Raw genomic sequence first — 13,360 nt, 5'->3', positions numbered from 1 at the left:
TTAGTGACACATCACTTTATAAGTATTATGGAGTAACGTATTTGTAGTATCTCTAACATCACCATTTGACAATATATATCATTTTAAACTTAGGACCACAACTATTATGCCCCCAAAAACAACTTGGTTACATTTTTACTTGGGAGTTTGACATAAAATGGTGGTTTTGGCAGGTTATATCATACCTACTAGCCACTGCGGCAGGTGCAGGAATTGGTGCTAGCATAGATTTCAAAGATCTTGTTGATGGAAAATTTAGTATGAGCTATTACAATGATGAATTTGTATCAGCTGGAAAATTAAGTACGAGCTATTACAATAATGGACTTGTATCAGCTGGCTTTTTTCTCCTCGCATTTGTGTGCACTGCTTCATTGTCAATCATGTCTTCCTATGCACTTCAAAAGAAAGTTTAGCTGTTGTCAACTGTCTTTTGGCCATCTACCACTTTCATTACCAAAGGACTTTATTTGAGGTCATTTTTATCAACTGTACTTTTACGTTTAAAATAAATAATAAAAATAAAAATAAAAGAATGGGTTCATTATGTTCCATCATTCAATTTTTTGCCTAAACCTTTACAGAATGGGTTCATTATGTTCCCCCCCAAAAAAGTCCAGATTCACAGCAATGGAGACCCAATGCCAGTACAAGTTTTCTAGGAAACTACAGTGTATATGCAAGGTTAACTTCTCTATATATCATCTAGACCCCATTCTTCTCCTTCATGTTGCACTGGCTCCCAAAAGTAAAATTTACGCCCAAAAAAACTGAAAAAGAGAACAAATATTCAAGTCAACAACATTTTAGTTTCTTGAGAGGCATTTCAGTACTAATGTTATCCTTGAGCCTTCTCATTATATAGCCACTACTCTTGGGAATATCTTCAGATAATCCAGTGCTTGCCAAATAAGCGTTGTATGCAACAAAATCAGTTGCAATGGCATAAATAGAGATTTCTTTTGTGGGAGGTAAAAGATTCTTTCTTTCAACTAATGAAATTTGCCCACAGCATTGATCTTGGATTGCTGTCTTCTTCAGTTTCTGAATCACATCATCCTTATCATGGTTGATGCCATCTGCTAACACCTGTACGGTACAAAAAACAAATAAGTTTTATCCTAGTCTGATTTAGCCTTTCCTGAATATTTAACATGACACATATACACAGATAAGTAAAATGCTACAACAAAAATCCACAACCCAAAAAAACAAAACACATTAGGATGACAAAGCAATCAACTAATATGTATCACCAAAGTCTAAAAGGTTAAATTGCTCGCACAATTTCTAACTCCAAAGTTATCCCAGAATCCTTTGCAGTAACAAGATTAATTTCTTACAAACTCTAAAAGGAAAAAGAAAAAAGAAAAAAAAGAGGGAAATGGTAACTAAAGAAGCAAGTAAATATGCATAAACAAAGTACTTCTAGGATAAGCTTATGAGCTTTGTCCACCCATCTTCACTTATTTTTCCGCGAGAAAAAGGCAGGCATACAAAATCAAGAACTAAGTTTTTACCTGAAGCCTAGTCAAAAAGGAAAGAAAAAGAAGAAATTTGCACCTGAAAGTTGACAGGGAACTCAACTTTTGTGTTCCAACACCCACAACCATCACTAAAATTGATCTTCAAGGATATTTTAAATGGTCTTGTACTAATTAATTGCCTGTATATAAATAGTCACATCAATTACTTATCAAAAAAAAAAAATAGTCACGTGAAGCAAATATTAAAATTACATAAGAGTTACATTAAATGGTAAACTAGGCAATCCCAATGCAGAGTAGCAGCACCATAATTCTACAAACCTTAGCCATTGATTTTGCACAAGCAGTGAAATTTTTTGTTTCAACGCATTTGGCAAGCAAAATGATATAAATCAGGACAAGCTTTCCAATTGTTTGGTCTTTCAAGCAACTATCATTAGATAATTATTCTTTCTAAACAACACATCCAAGTCTTAAATTGGAATACAGGATCTCACTTCTTTAATTAGGGGGGAAAAGAAAAGAAAGTTCATCTCCAGTTCAATGAATATTTTAAAAGTTCTCCCTTCTTTTTGTTAATATTCCCATTCCTCATATTTTGCAGTGGTTTTGAGGATGTAGTAAAAGTTCTTTCCAAGCTATATGTCAACCATTTTTTCCTTATTTTAGGATTTAGAGGTCCAACTTGCTCAAGTTTCTGGTTCTAAGCCTAATAAATGGTATAATTCTAACCCTATGTTTTATAAAAGATATTTCAAAACGTTATAGAAGGGTTCTAAAAATTGAAGAAGGTGACCCTCCTTTCCTGTCAACCACGTCTACTCCAAACCAATTTTAAAAATGCCAAGAGAAAAAATATTAAATTATTATTATTCAACATTTCAATGCCTGTGGTTGCAGGGGCGGACCTACATAAGGGCAGAGGGGGGCCATGCCCCCCCTCCCCCCACCCCCACCCCCATTAAAAAAAAAATTGGTATACAAAAAATTAAGGTTTGCCCTTAAATATTTATATATATATTTTTGTTTCTCCTCCTCTAAAATATTTAGATATTGACCTACAAGAAAAGAAATAAATAACTAAAATTCATGCCCCTTTAACTACAAAAACAAAATAAAAAACTAAATATGGACTAAACAAAAATCATGCACAAAATATAAAACACTTATTTTGTATGTTATACTTTGTTGATGTCTTTTATAATATGAAATGTTTAAGAAAGACTTATTTTGTATGTAATATTTTGTTGAATATGAAATAGATGTTAGTTTTTATTTTCATAATTTTTTTTTTGGTTTTAAGCTTTGGCTCTCCTCGGGTATGAATCTTGATTCCGTCCTGTGTGGTTGAGCTTCTGAAATTAAAAATCAGATTTGTCTAATGCTGTTTTAGTTTATTTCCCTACCAATGTGACATTTTTGAAACAATGGTTGAATATGAAGAAGCTGAAACTTTACGTCTGAATAAGAGAGAAAATTTCACCATGTACCAGCAATTGCAGTACTTAATCTGAAAGAGGATACCTTTTCAGCAAAAATGGTTGCTTAAGTAGGATAGCTGTCCTGAGATTTGGCCTGTCTAAGAAGGAAACCTAAACATGCAAATGAACAATCTCAGAATTAACTCTACCAAGGAATAAAATGTAGATAGACAGATTTGAATAGAAGTGTAGCAGTCAATCTAAAATAGGATGCTTTATAGAAGAACTGCATCTTGAGCTCTGACCAGTCAGGGCAATGAGAAACATCAATATTAAAATACTAAAACTGACAGGAAGACTATACCTCAACTGATTTGATGAATTGCAATGGAGCATTCTTCCCATGTTCGCTTGTTACCCTGAGAGTCCAGTTCACATATTTTTTGTCTGCATTGCAAGTAAAGCACCAGAATCCAAAATGGCTACATTAAATCATTGGATCTATGTAGCTAATGGCACACATGATGAAACTACGAGAATATTTAACTGTAAGTGAAAAAACTAAAACATTTTCCTTGGTTAATTGGTTCAACATAAAGGATTAGCTTCTTTGTTTTTACTGGTCCAGGCCACCACTGCAGAATGCACTAATCCGCAAGTCAGAAAGATTGGTAAATAGAACCACCTGATTTGATTTGTTCTCAATAGCCATGAGATGATTGGATGGTGTAAGCAAAATTGGTCCTTCTTCTGGTGCACCAGATAATCTGCTTCCTTAGTTCAGGAAGATGGAAATTGCCAGTTGGGCTTGTCCAACCAAGAAAGGCATGGGACTCTTTGGGATGTCACCTTAGGTTTCTATGTATCTTTTTTTATACATATATAAAATAAAATAAAAAGACTAGAGCCACCCCACCAAGACTATTTACATCAAATATTAAAAACAGGGAAGCTTTAAACTAGCAAAGCTACCTGAAAATCTGGGGAACTGACGATAAGTAAGATTTATCTGGAAAAGATCAACTCTGACATATGGAGGAATCTGTAGATTAAGATCATGCATAACCCCTGCAATCACCTGCTCTTGATCAAGTTAGTAACTGACTTGTTAAAAAATGGGCAAAGCAAGTCAAATGTCTTATACAAATGAACAGTAATTATCTTCTTGACGTATAAGGAAATATAGAAAAAAAAAAAAAAACTTGGAATTCACTGAAAGGGCCATCTCCAATTCAAAATTTGTAACCATGCTCCTTAAAATGGACTTCTACCAATTGTACCACATGACTGACAACCCATGTTTTTGAATGTAAAACACCAGCATTGCAAAGTACAGTGCCCCAGAAGCATGATATTTCAAATTGTTTAGGGTCCAAACTCCAAACTACAGAGGGTTTTTATTTTTCTTCTTTTTTGTCTGATAAGTATTCCCCCATCAATGACCTACCGATCTAATGGATCTTAGGGGCCTCCCCAAACTTCAACGTGAAATTTCAGTAGTTCAGCCACCTTGAGTTACCCAGTTCTAAGTGAACTGTATCAAATGTACTTACAATCACCAAAAAACAATTTTAATGTAACTCAAAATTATTTTTTTAATTTTAAAGTGCACTCTATAGTCACAACAACTAGTGTAATGAAGGACTATGAAATATGATAAGAGAAAGGCAGAGAGATAATCAAATACTTTCTAGAAAATCTATACACAACATCTTAAGTTGTTAGAAAATGGTGAATTTAATCATTTAATCATATTTTAACACTCATCATAAGTGGACCCAAACTCCTCCTTAATAATTGGGGCCAAAAAAGTAGTGTGATGAAAATTTTTAAATGGGACATAAAGTAGAGACATGATTTAAACTAAAGCTCACTCAGTCTGAAATCATGATAAATACCACTTGCCCCAAAAGCTTAAGATGTTACGAAGTTTTGAATTTAATCATTATGAAGGATTATTGTGATATGAGAGAGAGAGAGAGAGAGAGAGAGAGATACCTTCTAACAAATTAATTTGCTAAACATCCTGGTTTTTAAATTCCATAATGTGACGCAAAAATGGTGTCAAAAGTACTATTTTGATCCAAATTAATAATACCTTATCAACTCGACCATGGATAACCAAACTTGCTTTCTTGTCTTTTGGAGTTTGCTGCAGATACAAAATGAAATTTATGAGGAACAATTGAGGCGATGGTGTAGCTGCATAATAAGACAAGACATACAAAGTATCCTGCACTAAAGATATTGTGGTAATAGCAGCATGGAGTAAGCAATAGACAACGAAAGCAAAAATGTCATTCCTCGCAAAAAAATCATAGGATGGAGACCCAAAATAAACATTGAACTGTCTTGGAAAATGTATATGTATGAGTTTAAAGCAAATAAAAAAGAAGAAAATCATAGAATCCATAGCCTAGTCTCATCAGATGTCCTGACCATACACTTGCCTGAATTATAAAAAATGAAAAAAAAAAAATTCAATAAAGCTCAAATGCTGGGTGGAAAAAACATTGACTAAAATACGAGAAACATCCAGTTTCATTAATATAAGAGTTTGCTTACTTGCAAGAGGCATTAGTAGCAAAAACTTTGCAGTCTGTCACATTTTAAGATTTCACTTTGGATGGTATAGAAATGTAGATGTAACAGAGAGAGGAAAAGAAAAGCCCTAAAGGAAAATATCAAAGTACCTGAAGATTTACAATTATGACCCTACCCCCACCACGGAGAGTTTGAAAAGGAAGGTCACAAGCTGGAGTTATTTGCAAACTGCACAATAATATTAAGCACCTGATGTCTAATTAAATGAACAAAACAGTTTAAAGGAAAGACAGTAATCAATAATATATTCCTTTAATGTCAGAATTATTAACAACCATAATTCAACACAGAGATGGTATGGAGACTTCAGGTATTAAATCTGAAATTCATGCACAAGATCTTTCACCTTTAGCCATAACCTATGATGCAGCATCAGTAGTAGCACAAATAGAAAATGAAGGGAAAATAAAGGGAACTGGGAAAAAACCCTAGACTTCACCACCTATGACTGGATTTTAAGTTCAAAATTCAGTGTACCAAACATTTACTAGAGCTTCTTTTTAATACCTTCCAGGATTACATTAAGAAGCAAAGTTACAACCATGCCACAACTACAATCCCATAAAATCCTCAATCAAAACAAAAATCAAACTAGTTCAAAATTCAAATAATTACAAAATTTGTTCAAATCAGTGTAATATCTGGTGTCCACACCAACTACCCCAGGGTGGGAGAGACTCAATCCAATCAAGCATAGCTCTAGGTAGCATCCAAACCAGTCAATTAGTGACAAACAATCCTCCACAATCTAACCATGATGTCACTGGGTGGCTCCTTTGACTATGTCAATGCAGGTTTACACACATGATCGAAGGTTGGTATCTGCATTGACACTGGGGCAGGAGGAACGCAACCCCATTGAGTGGGTCTCCTAACAGGATAGGATCAAGCTGCTGCAGATCCTCCTTTGGTAATCTAACTCTGGTCATCCTCGCCAGAGAACCAAAAAAAGTTGAACACCTCCATCCCTAATGAAAACAATCTCTAATCCAAAGGACATTAATAGATTCTTTATGTGTTGGTAGAAGGTTTAGAGGGGCCAGATCAAGGCTAGGATTGGCAATTGGGTTAGGGGAAGGTTTGTGAAAAGGATTATTTCGTATGACTGCTGGACCTTTATAAGCGCCAAATCCTCAATATTAAGAGTTAAGCTAATAGCCTAATACCATAGTCAGATGGGATATCAATGACATATGTGTTTGATCCAACTCGTATTACAATTTGAATGGTCCAACACTACGAGCTTGTAGTTTCCTACTGGTTCCTCTGGGAAACTGCTTGGGCCAGATACAAACCATGACATAGCATGTTTACATGACATTTAAACTAAGCCGAAGTGAGAATGAAATCCCAATTCATATCATGTTCACTTACAAGACATCTTAATAGGTTCTAAACACTCCTATTTTTTACCTTAGTTTGAGCATATGTTTGAGGATAGTATGCAGCAAAAAAATTTAGCTTCGGGTGCCAAAGGGTTTTCTAAAAATAACTCATCAATATAATTTCCATATGAAATGGGACATGTTGAGGGATATTGTAATCTAGTTGGAAAATTAAACTATCTTGCCATTACTTGTCCAGATATAACTTGGCATTGAGTTTTGTGAGTCTATTTATGGCAGGTACTAGTCATCCACAAGGAGTGGTTGTTCTTCAAATTGAGAAGTATCTGAAAGCATATCCCAATTATGGAATTTTGTACAAGGCTAATGATTATTCAGGGTTAGAAACATTTATATTCCAATTGGGCAAGATTCACCCTCAAAGAGAAGGATCAACTACCGGATATTGCACCTTTCTAAGGGGAAACTTGATTACTTGGATAAATTAAGGCAGAGTGTCATTTCCTGCTCTAATGCATAAGCGGAGTATAGAGCCACTCTAATGCAAAAGCTGAGTATAGAGCCATAGTTCCTACATCATGTGAGCTTATGCAGATTAAGCACCTATTTAAGGAATTAAGGCTTAATATGCACTGAAGTTCTACCGGTATACCTGGGTATTTTTCTAAATGAACATTAGTTACTTATCAAAAAAGAAAAACAAAAACAAAAAGTGCACTGCAGTTACCATTGATATGTATTATGACAAGTAGTAATAGATATTTCTTTGAAACCTGTTTCATGAGCAAACTATGCATATAAAGCTGAATTGCATCTTGTTCAGTAAAATATGGGAAGTAGAGTTATTGCTACCCCAATGTTTCTACAAGAACTCAGATTGAATTTACTAAAGCCTTATGCAAAGCTAGACGAGATTAGCTATATGTAACAAGCTCAGATTTATATGACATGTGGCCCAGCTTGATGGGGAGTATTATAAGTAGTATTTACTATATTAGGAGTAAATTTGTAATAATGTAGTAATATTATTATTAAAAATGCTAAGCATGTGTGTTAGGGTAGAGAATTTAACCATAAGCACAGTTCCCAAGAATAACAAAATGTAGTTCAAATCACCATAATATTCTGTCTGCACCACCTTAACTCTTTTGATCTCTTACCTTAGCACTTAAAAGGAAGAAACCCTCAAGAGTCTAAAGATAGAATACAATGATAAATTTAAACATCTTATGAGGTTGACTAGCAATAGATAGTATAATATTAGCTCAATCAAATACTATAGTTTTTATCTTCTACTGAATTCTGACAACACTTTGATACTTGCATAAGAATAATCAATTCAGAGGAGATAATTAAATGGGAGAAAAAGGCTACAGGAACTTCAAAAATTAAGTGTAATAAACAAAGAAAAGGTTGATCATATATGACACACCAATCCTTTAAAACTGAAAACATTGTAAAACTAAGAGCTAATCGTATAAGGAAATTTAAATTCTACAAAATTCCATAACAAAAATTCTTAAGTGATCAATGAAAGCATCGATGCAGGTAAAAGCCATGATATCTATCAAACCTACCTGGTCCCTAAACACAATACAACATCAGCCATCCTACACTGTTCCACAGCTGGATTCAGCTCCTTTAGGGGCAATTCATCCTACATTAAAGAATTAGACTCATGCATCAGCATTTTTAACTTCATAACTTTAACTTCTCAAACCATCTAATTACTTCCCAAACACCCATTTGTTATGAATCATTACCCTGTTCTCTAACAGTTTGACAATAATTATCAGACACAAGCACAATTATGCTGATCTATGACCAAGATTATTTTTTAAATTTTTAATCTTATGGTGCTTTCCATACCTTGCCACCAATAGATGTAACAATTCAACATCAAGCATTTCTGATGTCATGCTCAAGAAATCCAGATGGTCCAACATTAATTCAAAAAATAGAAAACATAACTTTTCTTACCTCACGACTATTTTAATTAGATAAATTTTAATAATTCTAACAAAATTCTAAACCCTAAACTCCATATAGTATTAAATGAGGTAGGGCCACAGAGCAGAATAACAAAACAAAGGATTTGGAAAGGAAAATATATATAAATAAATAAAGGCAGAATCCCTCAATCTTCGCAAGTTTCTTGCCTGCCATTGTCCTCCAAGACACCCAGATAAAATTCTTCCTTCGGTAAAAATTTCATCAGTAAAGTTGAGTATAAATTAAATTCTGGTCGACTACAGGAAAATAAAAAAAAAAGGAAAAACAAAAGAAACTCAAATAAAAAAAATCAAGGCCAGTTCTTGCATGAAAGCGCAGTATGGCTTTCACACCATTCATTACCTGAAATTAAAAACGGCAGTTAGTACAGAGTTTGGCACAATACCAATATGCACACAAAACAGATGTTGAAAAACAGGATATGTACAGAACAAGGCAAAGTGAAAATATGGCTTAGTAATTTTAGGTAATATAGTGTATTATTAATAATAATAAAAATGTGCTCATGCCTATAGTCAGAGGTCATGCAGATGCAAATTTGGCTCACCAAATAACATAGAACTTCTACACATGACACAGTTTACTTGGAGATGGTTTAATACAAATTTATGTGTACAAAAAAGTGAATACTTTGATTTTAGTTTTACATGGTGTTCAATTGTCATGAAGCATCATGACATGCACCCAGCCACCAAGAGACTTCGTAATCAGAAAATGGTTTCTATTGCTTTATTTGTCACTTCATCTCAAGCACCAAATCATCAACTAATAAAAGTACAAAATTGTGGAATCAGTTTTTTAAGCTTCCCACACAGAGACACACACACACACACAGAGCCACCATACCAACAAAAAAACTCTTGGCTACAATACAATGTTAGATCAATTATGTCATTCTTATTCCTTAACAGTACGCTCCAGTTAGTTGTATCCATGTTAGCATTAAGGTTCACCAGCCAAGCAAAGCAAGTAGGTACTTATTCAGATAGAGAATATAGGAACACTACAAAGGAGGTTTTTTATTTACTCCTAATGGAGGTTTAATATTTGGAGAGCCTTGACAGTGCCTTCCCTTATAATATGTATGTATATTATTATGATTGACCAGATGACTGAATTCAAGCAAAGCAACAAATCAAGTAATCGATACACCTACTAAGCTTTAATTTTTTTTTTTTTTTTTGGGGTAACTTATTAAGCTTAAAATTGATGCAACCAAGCAAACAATGAAATACATACCTCCCAATCAAGAACAGTGTCCTTGAGTCTTGCCCCACACTTACAATGCCGTGACGTCTGCTTCATGCCTATAGTCTCCACCTCAAAATCTCGCAAATACCTTCATAATTAAAAATTTAATTTATTTCATAATAACATTGAACTTTCCACTGGAAACATCCCAAGTATAACTCTTACTCTTCTCCACAGGAAGGGCAAAGTTCTCTGAATGAATTGCCATGCAACTCGGCAATTTTTTCCCTTGGAATTCCCGATCGGAGATGGAGGCTATCCACATTCTATAAAGTACAATAACAAGACATCTTATCAGTAAGGCAAGAAGATATGCTAAGATCTAGCACTCTATGACCCATTTGGAAGAAAAAAAGACTGACTGTGAGAAATCAACCATCTAGGCTTTTTGCTTTGTAGGAAAAATAGAAGGTTCAAAGTGGCTGCTGTCATATTCAGCAAAACCATATCCAAGTTGCTTCTTATTCAAAAATTTTCCAAAGTGTTCATGCACTCCATTCGATCAGAAAGCAATTGATAAATGGCAGTGCAAGCATGAAACCAAAACACAGTATGTTTTGAGTCCCATTCTTTGACTATAGAGAAAAAAAGAGTAACTTGATATATCCTTAATCCACCATTCCTACTTGCTAAAATATAATCACCCTTGCATTGGCCAAATACTATTTGCACATTGTTTAAGATTTCATCAACTGTCTTCAAGATAATCTAGTTTCAAAAGTAGGAAAATTGAGTCACAAAGACAAGGAAAAAGAACCTGGCTAATGACAAACTTCAAGATACCAGCCTTCTCCAAAGCCACCAAAGCCATATGTGTTATACTTGGCATTGCACGATGGAATGGCAATGATGCTTCAGGCACACCTTTTCCTTCATGCTGCAGCTCAACAGAAAGGAATCAGATAAAGTGCTAAAATGAGCTTATTTTATAAATAAGAAACATTATGAGGCAGGCTGGTCGAAGGTTCATCCAATGATTCTGTTGGGTCCATTTAAATTTGCAAAGACCTTAAAACCTAATCATGGTTCCCACCTGTAGTGTCCAAACTCCTTTGGGACCTCGAAAATCAGGTATTCCACAGGAAGTGGATATTCCTGCACCTGTGAATGCCACAAGATGCTTACTCTGCAATGACAGGAAAGACAGTTCAGAAAATTGTAAAATGCTTTAGAAGATGCATGAAAACTCATTAAGATTATTTAGTCCTGAAGTGTACTACACCTTCCGAATCAAAGCCACAAGATTTTCAATCTGCCATTGCACAGTAGAGGGAATGGTCAGCACAATAGTATCAAGATCATGTAATCTATCAAGATATGAATCACCCAGCATAATATAATTAATCTACATAATGAAGAAGTTATCAGTGATCCCAATCATCATATCAGCAATCATTGGCCTTGACAAGAATTCCTAAAGCAAATCTTTCACAGTAGACCTAAGAAGCATGGACACCCAAAAATTCACAGCATGTCCATGCTGGACAAAGATAAGTCTTGTTTAGAAAGGAATAAAAAATGCACCGGTAACAAAGACTAAGTTGATCTATGTTGAGGGAATGAAAAAAAGTAGAGGAAGACTAAAAATCACAATAGTAGAAGTAATAAAAAAGGACATGCCAAATAGGAAAGTGACAAAGAGTATGACTTCCAATAAAATAGAATAAAAGAAAAGAATACATATGGTCGACCCTAACCAATCTGTTGAGGATCCATAGGTGATCCGCCTAAAAAAGAATACTTATTCTTTTACTGATTTTGATGGAAAGATTGGATTCAAAATGAGCAAAATCCGCTTAAAAATTGTGGTGGCCCTATTGATGAAAAAATGAGGGAGAGTCACTTGAGATGATTTGGTCATGTTTAGTAAAAAAGTGAGTTGATTCAAATTGAGGGAATGAAAAAGGTTCGAGAAAGACCAAAAATAACATTAACGAAAGTAGTAAAAAATGGACATTTAAATTAAGGATGTGACACAGAGTATGACTTCAGATAGAAAATGGCCAACCGTAGCTAATGTGTTGAGGATCCATAGCCAACTTCAATAGATTTGGGAGTAAGGCTTTGTTGTTGTTGTATTATTAACAATTTTAACAAATAAACGGAAGATATTGCTTGGCATTAAAGAATTATGTTTCTGAATGTCAAAAAAAGAAGGATACATGGTGTCCCTCAATTTAACGATTTCTAAAAATTGTACCATTTGTTGTGGCACAGCCTAATTTTGCATTTTCACATTAACATTCAAACCATTATCACCTTTATCAAATTAATTGCCTCCTACATTTAAGAATTATGACGTAAACAAAATCAAGACTTCTAAAATTCCACATTCTAAAAATTCAAATCCTATCATTAAACCAAACAGATGAAACTTTCCACGTTTAATACAATAGTTTGCATTTTGTTCTACTACTCTAATCATATTGAAAACAAGAAGAACAAAATTCATACACACACACACACACACCCATCAAAACCTTTCATATACAAAAATAATTTTAGCCCATCAAGCACAATCCTATATCGAATCAAACCAATGTTATGTTTACCCATATGCCATATTACCTACAAATACAAGCACAAAAAAAAACTTTCATGGGCTTTCAAAATCATAAATAACAAGTCTATAGTGATGATAACAATACAAGAACATTCACAAACAACAATAAAATAGCACATGCAACACATAAACAATCATCTGAACTAAAATGACAGCTGAGAATATATTGGAACCTTACTTTTTGTTGCAAAACATGAGGTGGGTCGAAAATCTCAGACATTCCAACCGAGCCCACATTTTCTTTGTAAGAAAGCTTCTCTGCAAAACCCAGAGACATGTTTGTGTGTTTTTTCTCAGAGCCTATAAACTATTTTGTGATTTCTCTTCCTTGTGCTTGAAGTTGAAACACTTATAGTTGCGTCAAACATTTCCACTATAAAGAGTCGTACTTACATGGGTTCTCCTTTTCAATTGGAAATGACAAATATACCCTTCTCACATTGGATAATGAGTGTGCAAATTTGTGAGAATAGTTGGGTTTGTGGGTAGGACCCAATAGACTTTTCATACTACTAGATAAATATGGGGTCACCTTAAAATATGGGTTCCACTTGGGATGACAATTTAAACCGGCCCACCTTGTGGGTACCTATCTTAAACTCTTATTGGATTGGTATTACTTATGTTGCTTAGAAAATGAGGCGAGAATATAAATTAATATTTTAATTCATACTT

The 13,360-nt window shown here is 34.3% G+C and overlaps 1 protein-coding gene across 1 annotated transcript; it reads right to left on the bottom strand.

Annotated features, from left to right (window-relative positions):
* Positions 1 to 495: 495 nt before the first annotated feature.
* Positions 496 to 13,047, bottom strand: LOC142614775 (NAD-dependent protein deacetylase SRT1-like). The gene is made up of 14 exons (XM_075787410.1): positions 12,864 to 13,047; positions 11,345 to 11,374; positions 11,156 to 11,248; positions 10,880 to 10,999; positions 10,288 to 10,388; positions 10,111 to 10,210; positions 8,436 to 8,515; positions 5,602 to 5,680; positions 5,007 to 5,060; positions 3,881 to 3,986; positions 3,273 to 3,355; positions 3,012 to 3,079; positions 1,564 to 1,666; positions 496 to 1,089 (listed from the first exon to the last, which is right to left on the bottom strand). The coding sequence occupies exons 1-14, from the start codon at positions 12,960 to 12,962 to the stop codon at positions 796 to 798; spliced, it is 1,410 nt and encodes a 469-aa protein (XP_075643525.1). The 5' UTR covers positions 12,963 to 13,047; the 3' UTR covers positions 496 to 795.
* Positions 13,048 to 13,360: the final 313 nt, after the last annotated feature.

Source organism: Castanea sativa, chromosome 11, assembly GCF_040712315.1.
Source record: "Castanea sativa cultivar Marrone di Chiusa Pesio chromosome 11, ASM4071231v1".
Classification (NCBI taxonomy): domain Eukaryota; kingdom Viridiplantae; phylum Streptophyta; class Magnoliopsida; order Fagales; family Fagaceae; genus Castanea; species Castanea sativa.
The sequence above is the reverse complement of the archived record's forward strand: the minus strand, read 5'-3'. Positions and strand labels throughout refer to the sequence as shown.